At 41.7% G+C, this 26,620-nt stretch overlaps 1 protein-coding gene across 4 annotated transcripts; it reads left to right on the top strand.

The window, feature by feature from the left end:
* The first annotated feature begins 1,494 nt into the window (after positions 1-1,494).
* Nabp1 (nucleic acid binding protein 1) lies at positions 1,495-9,373 on the top strand. Of its 4 annotated transcripts, none has more exons than XM_040753656.1 (7): positions 1,495-1,754; positions 2,267-2,405; positions 2,914-2,978; positions 4,930-5,001; positions 5,721-5,796; positions 6,541-6,589; positions 7,487-9,373. In XM_040753656.1, exons 4-7 carry the CDS (start codon positions 4,940-4,942, stop codon positions 7,654-7,656), a joined length of 357 nt encoding a protein of 118 aa, XP_040609590.1. In that variant the 5' UTR covers positions 1,495-1,754; positions 2,267-2,405; positions 2,914-2,978; positions 4,930-4,939; the 3' UTR covers positions 7,657-9,373. The 4 variants fall into 4 exon arrangements, with proteins under 4 accessions (XP_040609590.1, XP_040609589.1, XP_040609587.1 ...); XM_040753655.1 differs by having other exon boundaries at positions 2,844-2,978; XM_040753653.1 differs by lacking the exon at positions 2,914-2,978 and having other exon boundaries at positions 1,495-2,052.
* The last annotated feature ends 17,247 nt before the right edge of the window (positions 9,374-26,620 follow it).

Genomic DNA, 26,620 nt, shown 5'->3' with positions numbered 1-26,620 from the left:
ACCTGGTGTCTTGCGTGTTCAGGTCCTCTTTGTGAAACTGTTTGTAATTCTGGCTCCCCCTTAATCCTCGTCAGGCAGGCAAATGGTAGAGAATTCATGGAGTGGCTAGCGCTTTCCCCCTGCCACACTTTGCTCCATTATTAATATTAATTTTGAGAGATAGGAGCTCCTACTGTACACCAGGCTGACCTTGAACTCAGAAATCCGGTTGCCTTGGTCTTCCCTGGGATTAAAGATATGCTTCACCTTTATTTTCTTACCATGGCTTGATGTCTACTCTTAAAACTTTTTTTTTTCAAGACCGGGTTTCTCTGTGGTTTTGGAGGCTGTCCTGGAACTTGCTCTGAAGACCAGGCTGGCCTCAAACTCACAAGATCTGCTTGCCTCTGCCTCCAGAGTGCTGGGATGAAAGGTGTGTGCCACCAAAGCCTGGATTCGGCTATTCTTAAACTTTTACAAAGTGAGTTCCAGGACAGCCTCCAAACCTACAGAGAAACCCTGTCTCGAAAAACCAAAAAAAAAAAAAAAAAAAAAAAAGTTCATCTTTGATCCTTTCATAGAAGAAAAATTTAAGTATTGTATTGCTTTTATGGTAATGTTTTGCTTGTATTACAAACAAACAACAATAAAAACAAAAAACAAAAAACCCTTTTCTGGAGGGTCCAAATGAAGTAACTGTCTGAGAACATAAAGGAAGCTTAACTATGGATTTTAAGGTTAACCTTTAAATTAGCCACCAGCTCCAGCTCATTTGTCTGTAAAGCTCACACCCCTCCCTTTCAGGTTATGTTTTAAGGTTACCGGTTGTTATTGCATGATTAACTCGTTTTAGTTATATAAAAGTCAAGCACCAGTTAAAAGGGTTAAAGAAAAATGTTAAAACTGTGGAACTTAACTATTTACGGTTATTTTCAGCACGAAAAGAGGTTTACAAGTCATACGAAGATCTTTAAGAGGCGATCTCGTTTTTCTGGATCCCAATTTTTTTGTTGTTGTTGTTGGTTTTTACGAGACAGGGTTTCTCTGTATTGTTTCGTAGGCTGGATCCCAATTTTAAACATGTCTAAAGTAGGAAGTTCTCTGGGATAGGCAGGAAGGGCCTGGCAGCCTATGTCTCTTTCCTCGATCCCTCTCCGGAGAGCACTGCTCCTTCTCAACTACACCCTTGCCTTGCTCTACCGAAGGTGTCGGCCCACCAGCGTTCTACGTGATTCGCGGTGCAGAAGGGCAAGGATGGAGGATTGAAGACCCCCTAGGAGCACACAGAAGCCTGGGTTCTCAAAGAGAGGCAAACAGAAACCCGGAAGATGACGCGGAACAGAGAGAAGGAGGGTGTGGCCGAGCGCGGATAGGAGGGTCTGGGGGCGGAACTTGCTCGAATAGGGGAAGAGCTAGAGAGGCTGCGCTAGACAGTGGCGCTCCGTTCCGCCCGGAGAGGCGTGGCAACGTGGCGTGACGTCACAAGGGCGGAGCACGGTTTAATAAAGCCGGCCTGCCGCAGCGTTCGGCAGTCACTGCTGAATACACGTGCGGTTTGGTTTCTCTCCTGCGGTGCTGTTTTGCTGTCACGGTCCTTTCCTGGAGCCTGGGACTAAGGGGTCGCGCGCCTGTGTTGTGTGCGGGACAGCGAGACTCCACTCAGGCAGGGCCGTCCCCTGCTGCCTCTCTCCTTAGCCGGGGCGGCAGTCCGCACGCTTTTTTGCTCGCCGCCCACTCGGTGTCCGGAGTGCGTCGTCTTTTTGATTTTGGAACTTGTGAGCGTCTTATTTTTTTCCCCCTCCAAAAAATTTGTTTTTCTTTTGGCTTGGTGCCTCCAGGGCTGGTTTCCCCGGTCCCGAATAACCGCTTCTAGACACCGGTCGCCAGCCCCGCCCCAGGTTGCCCCTGGCTCTGCCCGAGGCCCCGGAGGGTGGGAAGCTTTGCCCAGCAGGTCTCTGCTGCATAGCCGCAACTGCATCAGTATGCTTGGGGTCAACGACCCTCCTCTTTTTATAAAAGACATTAAGGCCGGACTGAAAAACTTAAATGTCGTCTTTATTGTCCTGGAGATAGGTAAGTGGGGTCCGCAGCCCGCCACATACTCTGGAGAGCTCGGACTTCTTTCCCTGCCTGCGCCCCCACGTGCTCCCAGCCACCCTAGCCCGGACTGGGCTCCTACCCCGGGACAGAAGACAGTCTTGTAGTGTGTCCTAGGAGGGTGAGGTAGTTGCCCTGAACGGACTTGTTATCTAACATTCCCTTCCCACCGTTGATATATTCTTAACAGGACGCGTGACCAAAACCAAAGATGGCCATGAAGTGAGATCCTGCAAAGTAGCTGACCGAACGGGAAGCATCACTATTTCTGTGTGGGATGAAATCGGAGGACTCATACAGACAGGGGATATTATTCGTTTGACCAGAGGGTAGGTGTGGGTACATTGGGGTAGGTGTGGGGTTGGCCAACTTCTGGGGTCCTGCCAAGTTCTGAGTTGCCTGGCCTGGCTCTTCCATGGGCTATTTCAAGAAGCTGTGAACTGTTTTGTTGGGCAGAATTGGCAACAGCTCACCTTTTGTGGCTCAGCACTGTTTCAGGGAGGGGGTGCACTCCGCCCCTCAAATTTTAAGGTTAATTTTTAAAACTACTGTATGGGAATCAGTGAGACTTCTTAGTAGGCTGGTAACCACACTGCCTTTATTTGATGTAATGTCTTTCACTTCCTTCCCTTTTGAGTGCCTTGAGATCCTGCCAACACTTTATTTGTACCTTTCATTTAGGTGGTATGGACATAAACCTAGAGGCTGGGGAATTTATGGTTCTTTCCTTTACCTTCATTTTGGAAACAGTGTCTCCTGTGTTCCAGGTTGTTTTTGAACTTTAAGATGCCCAGGAGAATGAGTTTGAACCTCTGACCTTCCTGCCTCCACTTCCAGGTGGTGGGATTACAGGGATGTACCCAATTGTCCTGGGAATGAGCCAGAGGCCTCCTGCGTGCCAGGCAAGCATTCTGCCTTCTGAGTTCCAGCCCCAGCTCGCATTGGACATTTTCTGTGGTCATATTTGTATTCAGTACAGATGAAGACAGCGTCTTGCATACTCATTCTTTCTTGAAAATGATTTCTTCTGTAAGATCAATGTTTCACACCACCCTCCCACCCAAATACACAGAAAGTGGCAGAAAGACATCTGATACACTCAGAACATTTAATTGGCAGACTGTTGGCTATAGAGACAGAGCACTGTTTTTCATCAGCTGTTGAAATTTTCCTCAAATGTTAGTCTTAAGACAGGGAAAGAATCTTAGAAGTGTGGAAGCTTATGTGATTGGGACAACTGTAATTTTATTGGTAGCTACCAGAAAAATGGTTATTGATGCTGGCTAAGAGAGCCTCAGAGAAATAACTAGTGCTGAGTCCTCTGGGTAGGAGTTCTTTGATACTATCTCACAGGCCTGATGACATTTCAGGAAGTGAGGTAAAGTATCATCAAAGCTGGAAGTTTGTGAGAGTCAGGACTTAGCCATCTTATTCTCAAACACTGAGTCATTGTGACACAATTCCATCTTTGTAATTTCCATGTCCTTAACTTCTACAAAAGAGAATTTGGTGAGGACTATAATATGATAAAATATGTTAGAAGCCATGTATAATCCATGAAATTACCTTCTTTTATTGTACAAAGAAACACTGAAAAACCAGACTTCAGCCTGATTCTGTTAAGCTGATTAGTTTATATTTTCCTTAGACTTACTGATGTCATCCACTTTTAAAATAAACAATTGGGTCCATTATGTTGAAACCAAAAGTTGCAAAGTTTGGAAAGGCCAGCAAGACGAAGATTAGTGTCCCCCCCCCCCCTCCTTGATAAAGTTTTACCAGAAATTGTCGAGCTCGGGGACTGTCTGTAGATGTAGGAGTAAAATGTCTGCCTTCCATGACCATGTCAATGAGTGTGAAAGAAAACACTCATGTTGAATCCTTATACTTTGTGGCTGGAAGGTAACACAAATACTGAATTTGTTATCAGAGGCTCCTCAGAGTGTACTTTAACTGCTGTGTTGACTTGGGTGGGTCTTGTTGCCTACCCCTCCCTTCCTCCTCTGCTCTTAACTAAGCTACACACAGGTCAGTGTTAAGTGTGCTTTCCTGTAAATGTGAAATGTAGAGGATTTTACAGATATCTCTTCTGTTGGAATTAGGTGTCTGTTTTAAAATGATTTAAATTGTAGTCCCACAGTTCATTGAGAAAGTTAGATTTTCTATTAAAATAATTTGGAGAACTTTGACCAATGAGCGGTTCTTCACTGACAGGAACGCAGCCCCTCCCCCTTGTTAACTACAGGCACATTTAGGAGCAGCAGTACATGCTTTACAAAAAACTTCTCCCCTCTCTTCCTCCAGTTCTCCTTGAGGCTGGCCTCAAAGTTGAGTTCTTCCTGTTTCAGCCTTCTCAGTGCTGGCATTCAAAATGTGTCACCATGCATGCCTGCTCAAGTTTCTCTCAATCTAGGCATAGGGGCCCACGGCTGACAGATCAGTTCCTCCTGAGGCTGAGACAGGAAGATGGCCAGGTTGGGGACTACTTGGCTACAGAGCAAGTTAAAGACCAGCCTGGGCAACATAGGGAGATGTCTAAATACAAGGCTTAAAAACAAGAACCAGGAATATAGTAGCCTAGTGGCTGATTGCTTGCCTCATTATGTGCAAGGAAGGCCTGGATCAGTCTGCATTAGTGCTCAAAACTGTTTTCCTAGGGCTATAATTTAAAAACTATTGTCAATGTGCCAGTAGCATTGTCTTTGTTTAAGTTCTTATCAGAGTTACATGGACTGTATTTGTCTTGACATGGTGGATAGATGGGTTGATTTGCACTTCTACCTGATAAAAAATACACTGAAAATTTATTAGAGCTCTACTTTCTTTAGAAAACTATACTTATTTTCCCTGTAGGTATGCATCAATGTGGAAAGGATGCCTGACACTTTATACTGGAAGAGGTGGTGAACTTCAAAAAATTGGGGAGTACGTATTAAAATACATTTGTATGATGAAGTTTCAAATAATGTCTGCAGAAGAATTGTATAAAGTAAAAACTGCTTACTTGGCTTTTGGAAACTTGGTCTCATGCTGTAGATAGGTAACTGGTTTAAACACTTTCAGTACTCAGAGCTGAGTTTGAGTTGTGGAGCCCCAGAGGAGCTCTTTAGAGTCATGTGTTATGAAGTGTTTAGGCCGGGGTTACAGGATCTGGCTAGATGGTTTTATATACAGAGATGCTGCAGCTAGGTGACAACCACACTAAGTCACTCATTTGCTCATGCCTATTCTTTGTCAGGGTCAATTTAAGATTTTCTCAAACTGGATGTAGTTTATAGTTGAAAAGCTAAGAAAATGCTTATGTGTGAGCAGGGTACCAAGTTGTGTGGTCAATTACAGGGAGTGCTGGGATGAGGTGGTGACTTGCTAGCCAGTTAATCTACCTTAATCATCTGGAATTTATTCTTTGTAGCTTTGAGTGTCTTTGCAGATACACAGTGAATGATCAAAAGGGATTCGATGAGAGTATCAAATAGTTGGGTGTTAATATGGGCTATAGCTATTTGGGAAATTTCTGTCACAATTGAATTAGCATGCTACTGTTAAGATCATTCTTTGACACATAAGGCTTTCATTCTTGTAAGTTAAGGATGTTGTACAAAAAGCTTCAGAAAGCATTTAACTTGCCTGTTGCTTTCTTTTAGGTTTTGTATGGTGTATTCAGAACTGCCAAATTTCAGTGAGCCAAACCCGGATTATAGAGGACAGCAGAACAACTCGGTAATTAATACAAATACATGGCATATTTTTATGATTGGCTAAGTTGACTCTACTATAACTCTGTCAGTAGGCTAAAGCTCTGATGTTCAAGTATAAGGAAAATGATGTTGAGGACTGGCGATATAGCTAAACTAATAGACTGCTTGCTTAGCATGCATGAAGTCCTGGGCTCTGCCCCAGTACTGAATCAGACTGGCATTGGTGGTGCATGCCTGAAGTCCTTTTTCTTAGGAGCTTGAAGACAGGAGGAAAGAAGTTCAAAGTCATTCTTGGTTACATAGCATGTTTGAGGCCAACTTGAGGTATATGAGACCCTGTCTCAAAAAAAAAAAAAAATCTTTAAGGTGCCTTTATTACATAGATCTGTGAGTCTGTATATTCTTTTTGTTTGTTTTTTTACGAGACAGGGTTTCTCTGTATTGTTTTGGAGGCTGTCGTCCAGGCCGGCCTCGAACTCACAGAGATCCGACTGACTCTGCCTCCCAAGTGCTGGAATTAAAGATATGTGCCACCACCACCCGGCTTGTATATACTTTTTGACAATAGATAATATGTGCTATTTAGTATTTTGCAGAGTAAAGATAGCATCAGGAAATACTGCGTATAATTAAAATTTTTAAGAGGCTTGGGAAATATTTCTGAATGCTTTAACATTGAATGTCTTTAAGTATTATTGAAAATCATTTTTAAATCCTTAAAGTTGAGTTACTTTGTCTTCATTTGTCTAATTTACTCTTCTTTCAGGTACAAAATGAGAAGGATAAAGTGAATGCTGGTACATTTGGAACCTTTGGTAAGACTTTTTCTCTGTGATGGAATGTACACATTATGGGAATTATGAAAAATGTAAAGGAAAATAATTTCTTCTTGTATGATTTCAGTGTTAAACAGGAACTCCAGTAAACAAGGAGACCCGAGTAAATGACTTTGTAGGAGTAGGTCAATGTATTGAGCACATTCTGAATCAACACTGTGTTCCATTATGCCGAGCATTGATTACTAAGAGTAATTGTGGTAACCCTCTGACAAGATCTTTTATTTGTGTGTTTTTACAAATGTGTATGATATAGTGGTTATTTGTAATATATGTGGAATTACTGGCTGTTTTGACACACTGGAACCTGCATAGACAAATGGTACTACAGAATACAGTCAGTGAATACTTTAACAAAGAGGAATCATCCTCTTCAGACCTTACCTATTAAAAGGTCTGTCTTTAAGTAATGGAGTATGCCTTGTGAGATGCATCTTTCTGTGATTGGAGTTGATTAGGGTAGCTGAAGACATTTGCAACCAGCTCACATTGTGGAAAATCTGTCTGCACATAGTTTGATTATATTGGAACATTCCTTAATTGTATTTGAGTCAAACGCCAGTACTCAAACATCTCTGCTTCCCTTCTTTTTTTTTTTAGTATAGGCAATTAATTTTTTAAAATAATATTCTATTCCCAATTTTATTCCTCAAGTTAGATTATCTTCCTATTTATTCAGTACTAAGGTGATGTGTTTTGTAAAGTCATTGCTTAGTCCCAGAGCCTATGTGTTTTCTCATTATGGAATGATTGTGCTTGTTCTCCATGATACTTATAAGCATTTATAGTGTGTATAGCAACTTTACATGATTGTGTTTCTGTAGTATAATATAGACCACTTCTGAAAATGGTGATAATTTTTTGTATTCTTCCTAGGAAATGGCGTTCAGACTGGGCCTGAATCAAGAGGATATCATCTTCCATATGCAGGTAGAAGCAGTGATCTGGAGCACATCAACTCACCGCTTCCAGGAACTCAAAGTAGTCAAACAGTCATGACCACAATAAGCAATGCCAGGGATCCGAGGAGAGCTTTTAGAAGATGACCGAAGCCCAAGAGACTCATGTAGTATTTAAACTATGTGCCCTACTTGAATACTTAATGCACTTTCATTTATTGTTAACTGTGAAAAGTGTGTCTCTTAAAGGTTTCCTGTTACATTTTGTGTTTGTTAAGAAGATTGGTTGATTTTTACTGCACAATGTTGAGCTGCTCAGTTCCATCCTGTTGAAGAATAGGAACTCTGAAAGCAGGAACATTCATTTTTAGAGCAAGAACTTACTGGGTATCACTTGAAAACCTGTCCCTGTTTCAAGGGTGAGCGACTTACAACACCAGCTTTACAGCCTCTGTGAGTCTTCTGCATACATTTTGTAATGTTTGCCATAACATTTCATGGGAAATGTTCTTTTGTTTTAACTGGGATGTGGCCGGCGAAAGTGATAGCAGCCCCAAGCAGAAGCCTGCCCCGTGCTGACAGTGCTTTGAGTGCTTGTGGTCCAGGGATGACTGACTTCTAGAGTGACTGGCCTGCCATTGAGAGTGTCCACGGACAGAAGCACAGCCTACATTCTTGTTTAGTTACCAGAAAACCAGACTCTTCCCAGAATTATGGAATACAATGGGTAATATTACAAGTAGTTTTTAGAAGAAAACTATAAGATAATGCTGTTAATATTTGTTAAATTTAAACATTAAAATTACACTGAAGAAAATTTACAGCAGAATCTTTGTGTTGTTTTTTAAACAACCATGTTAAATACTGGTGTAATTGGAGGCAGTTACAATACCACACTAGACAGAAATCTCATTAGTCCATCCTCTGTATCCCAGCTGTTGGGGTTAAAGTTGTGAATTACCACATCAGGCTGATCTGATTACTAAAAAACAAAACAGAAAACATGTGGTAGATGAATATTGTAGCAAATACAATTCAGATTGAATTCTTATAGCCATGTGACAACCTGGGTCAGGTGGTCAGGTAGAAGTAAGAATGCTGGAGTAAGAATAGGTACTGCTTCTCTTTAATGGAATGCATGTGCTTCAGTTTCTTTTGGGTTTTTTTTTTTTTTTTTGTTCGTTTTTGTTTTTTTTTTTTTTTATTTTTATTTTTCAAGATAGGATTTCTCTGATGCTGGCTCTGTAGACCCAGCTAGCCTCTGACTTATAGAAATCCACCTGTCTCTGTTTCCTGAGTGCTCTCTCTCAGAAATGTTAAGGTGGGAATTGTGTGTCCTGGTAGTCTCGTCACTGTAGGGTGGGTAATTGGTAAATGTTTTCATGTTAGTTTGTCTCCTTAAATATTACCTCGTGAGTAAATGTCTTGCTCTACTGACAGCACAGCGGCCTGCTCTGCTCTTTCCCCAAGCACGGAGAGTCCAGTTCAGTTTCCTGAAGCTGCGTCGGCTTCAGCCTGGCTGCTTCCTATCTCTGTGTCTGCTGATTCTCCTGGCCTCACATTGTATAATAAGTAAGTTTCTGTTCAAATTCTGTAGCGTTTGGACATAACCTGTGCTAGATATTATTCTATTTCCATTTACCAAATTTTCAGTTTGCACTGTATTATGCTCCATGTGGAGATTATTATAACATTTGAGATATTGCAGGAAATTTACTTAGGGTTTATAGTTGCAGGGCTTTGATAGTATAGATAATTGGTCATTTGTTCATACATTAATAATTATAACTATTTTGGTTATGTGATTATGGCTTTTTTTGTTTCCATTACTGAATGCTTCAATAAAGTTACCTAAGAATTAAAATAGTTTGTGTTTGGTGATTACAGATGTTTTAAATAAAAATAAAGTATAAACTAACGTTGAAATTTTAAGAAATAGGAGCAGTACTTTTATTTGTGGCAGGATGTGGTGTAACAGGTAAATCTAAAGGATTTAAACTTGGACAGATTTAAGTGTGGTAAGGTTTGGATCTCTGGGTCTTCAGTTCTGACTTGACTTTCTTGTCACCTGTGATGCTAGGCAAGTCATGATTAGGACAAGGAGCAGCTGAACTCCATTGAGGAGATGACACTTTGAGGAAGGAATGACAGTAACTTCTGGTGAATGATAGTCACATCTTGTGATGCAGTCAGAATGTTCATAAAGGAATTGCCCAGCTCAGAGTGGAAATGTCAGTGTACACTAAGATAGTGAGATTGGGCCGGACTTGATGGCGCACGCCTTTAATCCCAGCACTCGGGAGGCAGAGGCAGTCGGATCTCTGTGAGTTCGAGGCCAGCCTGGTCTACAAAGTGAGTTCCAGGACAGCCTCCAATGCTACAGAGAAACCCTGTCTCGAAAAACCAAAAAAAAAAAAAAAAAGGATAGTGAGATTGGGTAGAGCATGGCCTAAGATGTTATCACTGACATTTATCTCAGGAATTTAGCATGTTCTGTGGTTTGCCTTATTAACAAGTTTCTTTTTCTTAAGGAAACTTCCACAACCAAAGCAAAGTGACATCCAAACCTAATGACTAATTGCCTTCCCAGTCTACTTGGATACCACTCCTCAAGAACTTATGGAAGAAAGTGTCAACCTTCCTCCTGTTTGGTGCCTTCAGATGTCTAAATGTTGTCATAGCCTTCAAGAAGACCCAGTGAACCAAAAACCATATAGTGTAGAAATGCATTTCCAGGGTGGGGTCCCTATTATTGTTTCTAGGGACAGTTCTGGAGTGGAGAAACAATATTTGATCAGGCCAGCTTGTCCCTTTTGTCTGTCCTGATGTATGGGGGACTTGCCACAGGTTAGAAAGGGAAAGGTGAAATCCAGATGGCCAAAGGCTGGTCTGCCTTCACAGAAGCATTTAAACACCCAGGTTTTCCTGTACTCCACCAACTCCCCTTTTGCTTTTTTTCCGTAGTCTTAGTAACTTGGTATTAGTTTTAAAGTGTAGACTGAAGGGTGACTAGTGCTTTATATTTTGTAAACAGATTATATACAGAATGGTCTGTCTAGTCCAGTAGTCTGAAGGAACACCAGTTTTCATTTACAGGGGTAGCTGACCTGTCAGTGCAGTGGCTGAAATGCCTCCCTTCTTGGGTATCATTAGTATAATGGCTGTTTGCTTGAAGCCATTTTAGGGTGAGTGTGACTCTTGAGGTTCTAGTGAAGACTGAGAAGCACTGGAAGCCACCGAATGCTTCTCCAAACAAGTGTATGCCAACATCACTGCAATCCTTCATCTCACTGTTTAAGCCTAATTTTTACTTCCCTGTCTCAACTGCAGACACTTGGATTATTCTAGTAGATAAGGACCACATGGCTCAGTGAGTTTCTAGTACAAGGATGGTAGGGGGTTAGGGCAGAGATAGGGCTAGTGAGACCCTGGTGTGCTGAGGTTCTAGATGGTGATCTTAAGGGGGGAGTCATCAAACAGCCTCTGCATGGGGTGGTTTTAGTGGTTACCACTTGAGGCATGCTTCTTCTCACATCTAATTGTGACCTTTGAAAACAGCACAGTCACTAATGTATTATACCCCAAGGAAGAAGCTTTCTAGCTATATTTAAGTTCTATAGATACCTCAAAGTTTGCTTTATTGGGAAAAATGCTAGGATTTGAATTTGAAGGCTATAGCCAAATTATTCCAGGTTTCTGAATGAACAATCACTTGATATTTCTATAAGTATAGACCTCAGACTCAAAAGCAGGTCCATTAAGTTACTAATAAGCACTTTTCCATGCTCACATTAGACCTGAAATTAGAATCAATAACTTAGACCTTTGTGAGGTGTTCAGTCTGATATCTAACATTTCTACCAGTTCCCTTTGCATTGAGGGTGAGGTGACATTTCATCACTATCTGTAGTAGCTTAGATATGCAGATGACTGACACACACTGAAGGGATATATTGGTAGGCTTTTAAAAGTTTGTGCTTAGAGATTCCAGCTAAAATTAAAAGATCCTTGTATTTAAAATTCCCAACTGGGTTCAAGCTAGGTTAGCTTTCTGGTCCTCAAACTGCCTATGGAGTAACCTGGAATAGGTGTTTGGTAAAGCTCTCACTTTAAATAACTTCCATGAAGCTTTTTGAAAAGAAGTGTGGATTGCCCCTCTGGAAGGAGCCAGGTCAGAAAGACCTGCATCAAACTCTTGGGAGATCTTAGTCCCCTGTCCTTTCCCAGCCCTTTCACCGTGAGACAGGTTGATTGTGGAGCTGCATGTGTTTTTCTCAGTTCCTTTTCTGTAAATCTACGACAGAAATTGAATAGGAAAAAAAAGAATTTAGAAAGATGTTACACTAGAGAACAGAATTATTGTCTGAAGCAAGTGTTCCTGAATAGAGATAATTAGGCCCTCTACATAGGAATGCTGGAAATTTTAATTTAGGTTCAAATAGGATTACTCAAAAATACATCAAAGCTGGGATCAGAACTCTTCTGAGAGCAGGGCTTACTGTGGTCCAGGGCTGTCCCAGAACTGTCCAACCTAAAAGCAGGGCCAGGTTGAAATGTGGCTTAGCTCACGAAGTGGGTTGTGTCATCTCATATGCCTGTCATTCAGCTCAGTCTGGGAAAATGAGTTGAAAAGTAGGCTTGGAGGCATTGACCTTCATTACCTGGGATGCACAGGGCATACCATCTTCATCTCCAGATCTCAATTCCATCTTCAACACAATTCCCACATGAGTGAAATATTTAGCCCTAAGACTAAAGATTTCTGACCAGTTGGGTTACTCGTACAAAAGTTGTCATCACTAGAGCCATCTACTGGTAATCACTGTGTAGAACTGGTTTAACTTAAGGTGGACGAGGGTCCATTATACCATAGGATAACAACTATATCTGATTTATGCAGGGTATATATATCATTAAGTGATCATAATAAAGAAGCAATAGAAAATTCCCTTATTTAAGTAGATCAAATACTGAACTGCCCCGAAAGTTGGAGGAGATATAAGACTTTTTATTGATTTTTTAAAATTGTATTTGCCTGCATGTATGTGCACCATATGTATGTCTGGTGTCTGTAGAGGATCGAAGGCATCAGATCCTCTGGAACTGGAGTTAGAGATGGTTGTTAGCTGCCTTTGGGTGCTGGGATCTGAATCCAGGTTTTCTGCAAGAACATCAAGCGACTTAACTGAGCATTCTCTCCAGCCTGTACTGGCAAGTCTTAGACTCATATTTATCAGGGTTAGTAAAAAGTGTCACTAAAGATGGGTTTTGGTGAGAATGAAGTACAGCATGAAGTTGCTCTTAGGAACTATTGCCCAGTGTTATTTTATGCCAGAGGACTGGTGCTATTCTGCAGTTACATGAACGTTGGGTATCAAAACTTAAATACAGAATATAAAGTGAAAGCATTGCTTTTGAGCTGAAGAGATTTTGATTTGAGTCCTGTATCTGCATTTACCAACTCTATCACATAAACCCAACCAAGGACTGTGGGGTTGTCTAACCCTATTTGTGTCATCCAAGCCAGTGTGCAAAGCATCTCTATATCCAAGACTCAACAAAATTCAGTCCTTCATGGCTATTGGAAGGAAGGCAAATGCTATCCTTCTTCCATACCATTTGGAAAGAATTCAGAAAGTCAACTGGATATTAAATTTATATGAATTGATAGATGTTTTTGGAGATGGTTCCCATGCAGCCCAGGCTGTCTTAGAGCCCTTGATCTTCCTGTCTGCACCTCCCAAGGTGTGAACCACCATGCCCAGCTCCAATTAAAAGCTAGTTACAAGTTTGCACATTTTCCTGTTTTAAAAAAGCATTCAGCCGGGTGGTGGTGGTGCATCCCTTTAGTCCCAGCCCTCTGGAGGCAGAGGCAAGCGAATCTCTTGAGTTGGAGACCAGCTTGGTCTACAAGAGCTAGTTCCAGGACAGCCTCCAAAGCCACAGAGAAACCCTGTCTCGAAAAAACAAAAAGAAACCAAACCAAAACCAAAAACACTCATATTGCTGACCTGCTGTGACAGCACAGGGTTTGATTTTCACAACAAAGATCTAACCAATTGGTCAAATTGACCATGCTTCATTCTGCCCAAGAGGGTCCTGGACCTGTTTAGGAAATTGTAGTAGAAGAGGGATTTGTGGGTGAATGTTTACCTGTCATGATTGCTATGTACTTGCACAAATTGAGCAATTTGTTTATGATAACAAAGACACTGAATAACGTTTTCAACATTTACAAAATGATGAATTTTATAGACAAGTATATTTACCACCCGAATTTTGTATTAGCATCTAAGTTTCATCTATCCATTGCAGTTAATCCATCTGAATCCATTTCAAACAGTATATTTCCTTTGGTATTCCAACATGGATATCCATTGGAATTTTCAAGGTATAGTTAAAATTTATATACAATGAAATGCACCTATTTTGGGTGAACGTCATGTTTTTTTTTTTTAGAAGTGCCTTACCATGCTCTGAAACCCCATCAAAATTCAGTACGTTGTCACCCCTCTAGAAATTTCTGTTACGCTTCTCAACACCACATGAAAGCAATGTTCTCAACTAGCCATCAATCAGTGTTGAAAATGCTTTCAGTTTAAAAGGATTATAGTGTTAGATTCCTAACTGGAGCCCCAGGCCCTTGGGGCACACAGTGCTGAGTTGGAGACTAAGCTAGAGGACCTCTTAGGACTGAAAGAGGGATGGTTTGGGGCACACCACTCTTCTCTCAATGGAGCTCTCAGCTAGGACCGTGTTGTAGGACAGAACAAGTCTGGAATGCAGTGTTGAGAGCAGAGCACTGCCTCAACCCCAGTGTTTTCAGGACAGGTGCTCAGCTCGATTCCCACATGCCCTCTTTGGAGTTTTCATAGTATTCACTGGTAGGATGTATTCAGTTGGCATACCTAGAATACCCATGTTTCTTGCTTAGCAAAGTTAACCCTGTGTGTGTGTGTGTGTGTGTGTGTGTGTGTGTGTGAGTGTGTGTGTGTGCTCACAACATTCAACACATTTTCACTTCCAGGAGAATTGTTTCTGCATTAATCACAGTTCCCATTTGCATATGTTCTCATCACATGGGGATTAAGGATTCTTCCCTTCAATAAACTAATTTATTTAGCACTGATGATTTGCCTAGTCCTATGCTGGCAAGTTCCCCATGTTATGCTCCTTTATAAAATGACCCTGTGATGGAGGTGTTATCTTCGTTAGAAGGATTGACTAATTTGCCCAAGATCATACAAGGAAGAAGTGACAACACTCCCCTCTCAAACCCTGTAATTTAACTGCTGAGTGATACTGATGCATTGAGGCTCTTGCTGGGACACTGAATAGGGCTTCCGAGGGGACAGGACTATCCTTAGTTACCAGCATCTATAGGCAGAGGGCATGATGCAGAGCAGAAGCACAGACTGCAACATTTTACCTGGGATTAGTCATGCATATTATGTTAACTGAATCCAGATCTGACTAGTCAGATCCAGTCAAGTGGCCCATTACCCAAGCCAGGATAATTTGGACTTTCAGCATTAGTACTTCGATACGGTTGAATGGTGTGCAGATGGCACTAGACTTTCATAGTTGGGGAATACCTAAGCCGCTCCACCATTAAAAACAAAAGAACTTGCTTCCTCACTGGGGAAATTATTACAGTTAATGCCAGTGTACCCACTTTAACTTGTGTAAACCAATAATCTCATTAAAGAAGGGTTGGGGGGGGATGGAGGTGGTGGCACAGACCTTCAATCCCAGAATTAGGGAGGCAGAGGCAGGATAATCTCTGTGAGTTCAAAGCCAACCTGGTCAACAGAGTGAGTTTCTGGATAGCCACTGCTATCTGGAGAAACCCTGTCTTAAAAAAAAAAAAAAACCTAGGTAAAATGTAATTTGGGAAACACCAGGTACCCTAATAGTTGAGAGATATTGTTTCAAGCATGAGCTTTGAAAATTGGATATCTTGATCAAGATTTCTTTCTTTGTCTCTTTCTTTCTCTTTTCTTTCTTCGTTTCTTTCTTTCTTGTTTCTAGTTTTATGTTTGTTTGTTTCTGAGATAGTTTCTCTGTAACTTTGGAGCCTTCCTGGAACATGCTGTGTAGACCAGGTGGGACTTGAACTCACACAGACCCGCCTGCCTCTGCCACTGAGTGCTGGGATTAAAGGCATGAGCGATGATTGCCAGGAATGGATTCTTGATTTTGATATCAGAACTCTGCGATAGAAAACATTACACTGTTTACTGGCTTATGTATGCCTTCATTTATTCAATGCACACACCTTTCAAAGCATTGCCCTATTGAAACATTTTGCTATATGCCAGGCATGCAATGTGCTCACAGAGAAGCATATAAAGAGTCTAGTATAATGTATTTAATATTACAATAGAACATATGGCAGGACCCGGAAGAGCAGTGCAGTGGAGAGGATTCATTTAGCAGGAGTGTGGGAAGTGGTATGAGTTGCTTCATAGAATATGCAAATGATACTCTTGCTGGGTAATCAGCCCTGCTGATAGAATCCAGGAAGACCAAAGACTGAGTGGACTATAGTAGCCAAGTTAAATGAACATTTTTGTGAGTAGCTTGATGTAGCTGGAGCATGCCTGCATAGCAATGTTAGGGGAAACTTTCAAGTGACACCGCAGGTCACCACCCTATATCTAATTAAGTCATCTCTTGACTACGTTTCTCAAGAAAGTCTACATCTTCAGTGGGCTACACCCATGATACGCTACTGATGTGTTTCGGGTTTTAAGGGACACAGATGAACCTCTGATCTTGGGAAACTAGAATTTACTACAATACTAAAGAATAAGGAGGAGGCAAGTGTTCAGGGATTTTAATGGAACAACCAGGCCCCATGAAGAACTTAACATGGGTCATTCACCTGCAGAATTCAGTAACAACTCTAGCATGTCAACGGCACAAAAGGGTTTGTTGTATAGAAAATTCACCCATCCTTCTGTGCAAGTCAAAGTCTTCCCTACAGTTTGACTCCTCTGCTTTTTAATTCTGCTGTTAGTGCGGCCTGTGCTCTACATCTTAGTTTCTTTGTCTTGTGATTTTTCTTTCCTTTTTGTTATATTAGCTACAGAGACTGTTTCCTAGCTAGGTCTCCTGTTTCCTATTGCATTCTACTTTGTGTCCCTCTCTGTGGATTTGTGTGCAAAGAAGAGTTAACAGTAGGCACAAGACTGCTGTTTCTAGAACTGCTTGCAAGTCTGGCCACTTGTCTGGCCTCTGGAAGCTTAGGTTCCAGTAGAGTTTCCACCATTTAGTGAATTGTGCGTGGCCTCCTGTGCTTAAACAACACAATTCACATTCAGTACTTTCTTCTGGTGTTCAGGGACTTGGGTGTGCACCATAAGGAGAGTATTAGTATGCTCAGTTCTCAGTAAGGACCAGGGCATCAAGCCTGCCATGCACTTCCCTGGGAGGCAGCATTTTCTACCAGTTGTTACAGGTGTGTGTCTCCTGCAGGAGCAGTTTGGACACGGCTTCCTCCAGTCTTTGGCCTGTGTGCTTTTTCCATCTGAATCCGTCTCTGTTAGAGCTGTGTATAAGACTGTCCTATGAGTCCTTTAGCAAAGTGTAGAGAGAAGCCTTTTCCTTGTCTGCTGCTTTGGTTTTTCCCCACCAGTCGCCTAGACTCTGCCGCGTTATAGTCCCCAAATAACACACAAGATGCTGTATTAATTATGAAGCTGTTGGCCTTGTTTCTTACTGGCTAGTTCTGACTTAAGTATTTGACCCACCTAAGTATTTCTCTTACCGGACGGACATCTTACTTCTGTATTGGGCTACATGATGACTCCATGTGTTTCTCCTACCCAGAGTCCTCTTGGACTCTTAGTCCCACCTATCTTGCTTCCCTATTGGCCAACAGTGCTTTATTGACATATACACAGGACTTCCCCATCAATTCCTCTTTTCTGTATAAACAAAAAGAAAAGTCTTAACTTTAACATAGTCAAATTATATATAACAGAACAGTTATCATGTAAGAACACAGTTACAGTATTTTGTCTATCAACATTCACCAAGATTTAAAGAAAATATCATCCATCCCATCCTTGTGAGTCCAAAGTTTTATATGTAGCTTATCTTTTATCATAACTAAGGAAAATCATAATTATAACTATCTGCCTTCAACTCTATCAAAGACCACAGAAGGATAATATATAAACAATAGGGTTGGCAGAGACATCTTGCTGCCTGGACAGTCACCTGAAGTTTTTCTGTAATGTTGGGGCATCCATCTTCATCCCATAGGCCATTATGTGTCCAGAAGTCTTTTAAGCAAAGCAGGAAATTTCAAACTGTCCATCTGCATTGGCACTCTGTCAGTCATTTTTCTGTGTCCTGCAGAAAGTCTCGCAGGAACCCTGAAGGATTGTTTGAGTTTAGCAGTCACTTTCCTGTGGGTCCTGCATATCCAGTTTATACAGCAACAGTCAAGCAGTACAGGCAAGAGCCATTTTTTGCCCAAATGGGTAATGTTGCCATGTTGAAAGCAAACTCCATAACGAGTTTTTTTGATGCCCATCTTCCTCTGAGACATAATTGGTGCTGCCAGGAGCAGACATTTCTCATTGTCAAGAAAAATCCTAAACCATTTAAAATGCCATTTTCTGAACATCTTTGAAAGGTTTGAAGACTGTCTGTCTATCTCAAATATATTTCTCATATATGTGGTCTAAAGTTTTGAAGCCTGGGGAAGAGTCATGTAATACAAAACACAGTATGTAAATTCCATTTTGTGAACAAAATAGGAGAGGGGAGAGGTAGAATGGTGTACTATGGGAAATCTCAGCACAGGAAACAATATAGTCATGCATTCCAAGGACTCATACCTCCCCATGTCCCCATGCTTCTTTTTAATGTGATATTCCCTCTTCTATCAAAGATAGAGTTGGGGACAAACTAGATATAGGTTGGATCAACAAAATAGAACAAATGTAAACTTTGGGAGGTCTAGAGTCAATGCTTTTAGAGAATGTGAAGCATCTACTACCCTCCTGAAACCCTGATATCATCTTGCTGTGAAACCTAGTATCACTTTCCAGAGGACACAAGACACTGTGTGGAGGGGAGAGGGAACAGGTGCCCCAGGGCAGGACCACCACAGCTGCCAAATGTGTGAGTGCTGTCTCCTTAGGTCCTTTAGGCTCAGATAAGCCATCAAGGTGACCTGAGCATATGCATACTGGCAGTCAAGGCCACCAGCAGTCCCTCAGAGATGACATCATCAAAGTATATAGTTGCTGTTTTTAAGCCCCTTGGTTTTGATGAGCATTTTCATGTAGCCCATTCATGTCCACAGATTAATCCTAGTGAATTTCTGACTTCCTATAGAAAGAGCCTAAAAGAAGATTGAATTGTGTTGATCAAGAAGTAGTGTAACAGTTCAGGTTCATTTGCTCAGAAAGAGATGCCACAATCTTCAGCTTACACATGTTAGTGTTAAATGAAGAACACAGCTAGAGTTGTTGCTCATCCCTATAATTGTAGCATTAGGAGACTGAGACAGGGGCATTGTTTTGAGTTCAAGGCAGCATAGCTTGTATAGCAAGCTCCAAGCTAGCTTTATATACAATGCAACAATCTTGTCTGAAAAAAAGTACACAATGTTCAGCAATGATAAAGAACTTGGGAAAGGAGGGTCAGTGAATCTATCCCAGCAACAATGGATAAGGAATGGAAGATCTGTGTCATGGTGCTCTGTTCATTAACTGGTTTATGACCTTAAAACATGCCCTGGCCTCTTGGTATCCCTCCCCTCCTCATTGCCCCCCCCCCATTCTCAGGAACAATATGAGGCCCAATCCACTCCTTACTCATCATTCATGATGGATTCTAACTTTCCACTTACTCTTTTACTACAATTTAGTATTAAAATACAGAGATTGCTTTTATAATCTGTAAGGACACTTTAGAGGGTGAAATGTGCCCCCTTGGAGAAGTCCTGATCTTTTGTGCCTTGAAGACAATTCATTTGCCTTGAAATTTCTTTCTCCCTTTCCCTGGGTTTGACATTAACATGATTACAACCCAACTTTGGTGTCTTTAGGGATTGTTAGTGAGAAGTGGAAGGAATCTAGGGTCTTTAACCCCTGTACTGCTCATAGTGGGAAAGAAATGAACATCTGTATATTTGCCATACTCCCACCTGTGTGTGAGAATGTGTGTGTTTGTGTGTGTGTGTCTCTATGTGTGTGTCTGTGTGTGTGTGTGTCTGTATGTGTCTATGTCTGTCTGTCTGTCTGTCTGTCTATCTCTGAGTCTGTGTGTATGTGTGCATATTTTGGTATTTTTTCTGAATTTTTTAGACTTTAAAAAAGTGAGATTTTACTGGTGGTGGTGGCACTGGCCTTTAATCCAGCACCCAGGAGGCAGAGACAGGAGGATATCTGTGAGTTCGAGGACAGCCTAGTCTACAAAGTGATTTCCAGGATAAGCTCCAAAGTGACAGAGAAACACTGTCTCAAAAAACAAAACAAAACAAAAAACCAAGATCTCAGTTTCTCTTACATTCTCATAGGTACTGCACTGTTATAGCCTATTAAAGGTCCCTGCCTCTTCTGTTTATCCCGCACACACAGGACAGCTGAGCTAATAAGTCATGGGAAAAGAACATTAGGGTAATGTTTCCCTAGCTAGGAATGATCTCCCCTAAATGGAATCAGTAAACTCACTGGTTTTGTAGTGAGTGATCCCAGCATTCAGGAGACAGAGGGAGGCCTGATCATTGTGAGCTCAAGGTCAGCCAGTGCTACAGAGTGAGACACTATCTTAACAGTGATGGCACAAGCCTTGGATCCTAGCATTTGGGAGGCAGAGGGAGGCCAATCTCTGTGAGGTTGCAGCAATTTTTCTCTTTAATTATCTTTAAAAAATTATGATACATCTCAGATAATGTTTAGGCTTTTCCCTACAGTTTTCCTTACGAAATCCTGTAAGGATTTTGTATTATGGCAAAATTCTCTGGGAAAACTTAGTAAGGTAGGACAGTCTTTTCAAAATAAGCTGCAATTTTTTAGTTGCCTTAAGTGCTGAGAAAGAAAAGCCAGTGACTGTTAAGTGGGGGAGGGTAAATTGCAAATACAGTTTATTAGGTAGAAAAGGATAATATTCCATTTTAAAGATATTTCAAATTAAAGGGAAGACATTGTTCTCTTAATAATGGTAGGAGCTGGGTGTGTGGCACGGTCAGTAGAGGCCAACAAGCCTGAAAACCTGACTTTGGTTTTGGGATCCATAGAGAGGGGAAACAGATCTCTGACCACCAGTTGTCTTCCTATCTCTCTGTCTCTATTGTCTCCATATCACCTCCCTCCCCAATATAGGGGGATTATAAACAAATGTACCTGAAAACTAATGCTGGCCAGACGGTGATGGCTGAAACCTTTAATCCCAGCACTTGGGAGGCAGAGAAAGTGCATTTATGAGGCCAGCCTGGTTTACAGAGAGAGTTCCAGGACAGGCTCCAAAGCTACAGAGAAACCTGTGTGAAAAAAAAAAAGTAATTCTGGCTAGGGGCTGTGAATATAGCTCAGTCAGTAAAACAATTGCATAGCATGCAAAGTCCGGGTTCAACCAAAAGTGTCATGTAAAAGTGGTTACAAGCCCAACACTTGGGAGGTGGAGCCAGGCGAATTAGAAACTCAAGCTTACCCTCTGCTATACAGTGAATGGATGGCCAGTGTGGATTAGATGAGACCCTGAGTCAAATAACAACGCTAAGAAAATATTTTATTGAACGTTTTTATTATGGCTTTGCACCACATAGATAGGTAATGAATGAAAAACCAGCCATCCTAGGTGTGGTGACTTATGCCTGTGATCTTAGCCCTTTGAAGGATGAGGCAGGATTGTTGACACACAAGTGACACCAGGCCTGGGCTACATATCATGAATTCTTGAACATGGCATGAGACTGTCTCAAAAACAACACACTGTCACCAACAAAGTGCATCCATGACAAATTGGAGGGGGTCCCAGAAGAAAATTGCTACCATCTCTTTACCAGGAAGGACTAGGCCTGTCTTCATCAGAACAGTATCAGAAAAAAAGAGACTAGAATTAGACTATTTAACCTGTGTTACAAAAATTGTCACTACCGTTGTCAAAACTCCAATACCAGGTATCTCCAACTCCAGGCCAATGTGTCTTAATCCCTCACAGACTGTGTCTGGTAAAGACCATAAAACTATGTGCTCTGGTCTAACTTTTAATTGCCTGTTAGCAGGCTTCAAGTGAGACTTCAGCCCACTTCCTAAAGTGTCACACATCCATTCTTCCACATTGCCAGGCTGCCTGTCTCCAGCGCTCTCCTCACACATGAAACTTCCAGCAACTCCTTTCCATGCCTACTCTACACGGATGATCTTGCTCATTTCTCTCAGAATAGTAGACATGAACTTGTAATCTCTCCTGTCACCACTTCAGACTGCCCTCCAGTTCCAGAAGATCTGTCTCTGCTCTCCCATTGTCACAGGGTTCTAGTCCCATCCTTGTCATCTACCTGAGGACCAGGGTGTATCTTTAGCAATCTGATTTCCCCTCCTCTCAATTGAGCCTTGATCTTCAACCTCAAGTCATAACATTTCCCACAGCTTAAAAAAAAAGGAAAAAAAAACCTTGCCTCAATGAAACGGCTCTGTGCTTAAAGGTACTTGGCATCAAGGACCCACATTGTGTAGGGAGAGGACCGAATCTTATAAGTTGTCCTCTCTCTCCCTTCCCTTCTCCCTTTCCGCCCATCTCTCTCACACACTTCATAAAAATGTGATAAAAGTGTTTGAAAAGTCTTGTTTATCCCATTTTCTCCCCAAGGCATTACCCCATTCCTCTTCTCCCTTGCAGCAAGCCTCCTGGTAGAAGCGACTCACACCTATTCTGATGTGTCCAATTCCTGGACTTCTTCCACCTCCAACTCAGTAGTGTTTTTTCCACTACACAGCGTTTACACAGCTGAAATGGCTCTCCTTATCTTTCCACTCCCCCTCCTCAAAAGCTGTTCCCTTGAATGTCAACAATTCCATTTTTATATTTGTTCAGACTCGATTGGAAAGTTATAGTTAACTCTTCTTACGTTATTTCAATAGGACAGTCATCTGGTGGTTTTATCTTCCATCCTGAGCCCACTGAGCCCAGTGCACCATGGTCCCTACTACTGTGCTAATGTCAGCTATGCCATACCTCAAGTGTGTTAATATAACTGCAGATGGCCCTGCTTCCAACCATGTGAGCATATCAGACCATATCTCAAAACAGTTAAATGGATCCTTGCCTCATAATAAAATCTAAAGAGTATACAAACCCTGTAGGTGTGATTTCCTCCTCTCTTCCTTCTCAGCTTCTAGAATCTCTTCCCTGTTTTAGACACAGAGGACTCTTGCTCTCTCTAGAAAATGATGCTTGAACCAATTCAATGGCTCTTGCTCTGTGCCTGCTGCCTAGACCCAAATACCCCTTGGCTGCTCCCCTTTCCTCAGGCATCCTGATCACTCCAGCTCTCCAATGGCTTCAGGCCTACCTGCAGACTCCCTGAACACTCGGATGGTTTACCTACAGAATCATGTCTATCCCTTGCTTTATTTTTCGTTATTTTGTCTACCCCTTTAGAATGTCAGTTCCATAAAATCATGAATTTTTTTTGCACTTTTTGTGTTCTGATGCAGCCTCAGTCCTAACAGTGGTAAGTTTAGTGCCAATGGGTTAATTATGTTTAGAGCCTCTACAAACTACACGAGGAAATATATCTTCAAAATTCCACAGATGGAATTTGATATATAGTCACACTCAGGAAGTTCACTCCCAGAAATTCTAACCAGCTGAAGAAAACACTGGTGCAGGTAACTGATAGGTAAATGGAATTTTTTGTTGTTGTTCTAAAATATCTCTTAACCTGCTGTGCTTTTCAGGCTTGGTTGTACATTGATCGTCACCTGGGATGTTCTATAAACATGTTGACTGTTGATGGAAGTCCCACCTTGAGAGAGTTCAGTTGTGGGTTGACTGTCCTTTTCATAACATTGTTAACCGTTAGTGGTTATGACTGGACCACAGGAAGTCATTAGGAAGTATAGGTGGCATTCCAGTTAATGGCTTCTGGCTTGTATTTTTTGATCCACAAAATAAAAGATTTTATGTTGGAATCGCTACTTCCTTGGGACTGAAGGTCACCTGATGATACAGTCTCATGGACTAACAACTACTGGTTCTTGGTCTTTTGTCAGGAGACAGCTATTGACATTCTACCAAATTCCCCTTTAGTATATCAGTTCTGTTCCTCTGGAGGACCCTAATATAGGGCATTGACTCCATCTTCATGGTGATTTGAAGGTGTCTATGTGCATGTGTGACCTCGACAGTGCTCCAAAATAAGAGGCAGGTATCCATAAATCAGAAGCCTGTGGCCTTTTTGTTTGTTTTTCCTTTCAGAATGTGCCTTAATAAATGTTGAAAGTCATCCTTGAACTTGTGACCCTCCTGTCTCAGCTTCTCAAGTGCTGGAGATGAAAAACCAGCTTGTAAATGGGAATCCTAAGCAGTCATAAGACTCATCCCAACATGTGTATGGAGTGACGTTAGGGACTCTGATAATCTTTGTAGGGCTTGTTAAGGGCTCAGAGACCTGCCACGATGAGTTCTCATATATACAATTTTTATTTCTTCCTACATTCTTCCTATCTTAGGGAGGACTTTAGGGAACAAGTGAACAGTAGCAACTCTTTGCTGCATATACATTAAGCATTTTCACAGTTCTGTAAGACTGATCATGGGAGGCCCCCACCTCCAGGATCTTCCAACTTGGGAACATTTTCCATGAAATCCATTATATTACCTCAACCAGTAAGCATGATGTCCCCATTTAGTTCTCTTGGAGATAATATTTTTACCTTTTTTTTTTGTATCCTTTTTCAACTCTGGGTTTCTTTGTACAGCCTTAGAGCCTGTCTTGGAAATTGCTCTGTAGCCCAGGGTGGCCTTGAACTTACAGAGAGATGTCTGCCTCTGCCTCCCAAGTGCTGAGACTGAAGGTTTGCACCACCACTTCTTTTTCGTACATAGTAAATTTAGGAAACTATTGAGAGGTACTACATACTACAAACAAGCTTTTTTTGTAACATAGAGACCTAAGTTGCCTATCCCATCATTAAAAGATAATATATATGATTTGGATTAATCTTAAGGATATGTCTTCCCAAGAGAAACTAAAATTTTATTCTCTATTACAGATTCCACTGTCATAGAACCCCCTCTCATGCACTGGGGACTATTTAAAGAAAAAGACAATTAGCTGTTTAGACGAAGAAATCACATTTTAGATATGTTTTGTAAGAAAATTTTGCTGGGCGGTGGTGGTGCACGCCTTTAATCCTAGCACTTGGGAGGCAGAGGCAAGCAGATCTCTGTGAGTTCCAGACCATCCAGGTCTACAACAGCTAGTTCCAAGAAAGCCTCCAAAGCCACAGAGAAACCCTGTCTTGAAAAACAAAATTAAAGAAAAGAAAAAAAAACTTACAAGCATAAGGTTTTTAATCCCAGCTCTATAACTGGGGTGTCATGAAATATATATCACAGAGGGATCTACTGAATATAAAATGCTTGTAAGTGTACAATGCCAGATATAGAGTACACATCTAATGTATGCTACATTTACGTAGGTAATGGTTAGACTGAATATAGCATAACAGGATTTTTAAAAATTTATCACTGGTGTTTTGTCAGCATGCATGTTTGTGTACCACATGTATGTATTGTCTGCAATTGTTTGCTACTTTGTGCATGCTGGGAATTAAACCCAGGTCCTTCTCCGGGAGAGCATTAATTCTCTTAAAGGCTGAATCCCTCTCCAGTCCCAGCAAGAGTTTTTGATACCGTCTTCATTCATATTTTATCTCCCTTCTTGAGATGGTGTAGCCTTGGCTGGGCCAGAGCTCACTGTATATGTAGACCAGGTTAGCAGCTGGCCGGCCCTGGTCTCTAGTGCTAGGATGAAGGGCTTGCCTGGTCACACCCAGCTTTTTTTACTTTTGTCTCAGCCATCATCTTTGGGGACTGATTTAGGAGTAGATGAAACCTATGTCTTTCCATTGAACTGTGTGTTCCTTTTTGCAGTTTCTCAATGCTGCCTTTGGGTTAGTGAGAAAGAGACTACAGTTTTCAGGGTGGGAGCTCTGGGCTAGGGGAAGAAGTGAGGGAGGATCAGCTGAGAGTGTCCTGGGGAGGGAGGGAGCAGAGGGGCGGGGCCAGCTGCCTGTACTACCTCCTGCTTTTCACAGGGCCTGCTTTCTTTCTTTGGTGGTGGTGGGGTGTGTTCTTTTATCAAATATAGCTTTTTTTCTTCATACATTTTGATTATGTCTTCCCTTCCCCAGCTCCTCCTATATCCTGTCCACCTTCCCTCCCATCCAAATCCACTCTTTTTCTTTCTCTAGTTAGAAGACAAACAGGCATCTAGAAAGTAGTGATAAAACAAGATAAAAAACCAAATAAGAACAGGATAAAACAAATGGAAGAGCCAAAGAAAAGGCACAAGAATCACACATGGCCTCAGAGACACACATTTGTACACAAGAACCCACAAAACCCACAAAACCAGAAACCATAATATATGAAAATGACCTGTAAGGTTAAACAAGAAAAGCCCTGACCTGACAAAGAACCTCCAAAAGTACCACTGAGCTGGTTTTGTATTGGCCTTAAGAGTGTCTTTATTGACTACTGAGACTCTGGGAGAAAAGCTTGTGAGCAGTTATCAGTTGGAGGTAGCTCCTGGGTTTGGGATAGGAGTTTGTGTCCACTTCCCCTCTAAGCACTGGGACCCCATCCGGCCTAGATCCATGCAGAACCTGGTGTCTTAAGTGTTCAGGTCCTCTTTGTGAAACTGTTTGTAAATCTGGGCTCCCCGTTAATCCTCGTCAGGCAGGCAAATGGTAGAGAATTCATGGAGTGGCTAGCCCTTTTCCCCTGCCACACTTTGCTCCATTATTATTACTAGTTTTGAGAGACAGGAGCTCCTACTGTAGACCAGGCCAACTTTGAACTCACAGAGATTCGGTTGCCTTTGTCTTCCCTGGGTTTAAAGATGTGCTTCACCTTT

Source organism: Mesocricetus auratus, unplaced genomic scaffold (assembly GCF_017639785.1).
Source record: "Mesocricetus auratus isolate SY011 unplaced genomic scaffold, BCM_Maur_2.0 Super-Scaffold_100010, whole genome shotgun sequence".
NCBI classification, from domain to species: domain Eukaryota; kingdom Metazoa; phylum Chordata; class Mammalia; order Rodentia; family Cricetidae; genus Mesocricetus; species Mesocricetus auratus.
This window is presented reverse-complemented; position numbering and strand designations above follow the sequence as displayed.

What these genes read in the sequence shown, in the direction of transcription:
- Nabp1 (XM_040753653.1), top strand. Translation starts at nt 1,962, where the DNA reads ATGCTTGGGGTCAACGACCCTCCTCTTTTTATAAAAGACATTAAGGCC. An exon ending in ATTATTCGTTTGACCAGAGG is followed by an intron (nt 2,406 to 4,929) that starts GTAGGTGTGGGT and finishes TTTTCCCTGTAG; the next exon opens with GTATGCATCAATGTGGAAAG. An exon ending in GAACTTCAAAAAATTGGGGA is followed by an intron (nt 5,002 to 5,720) that starts GTACGTATTAAA and finishes GCTTTCTTTTAG; the next exon opens with GTTTTGTATGGTGTATTCAG.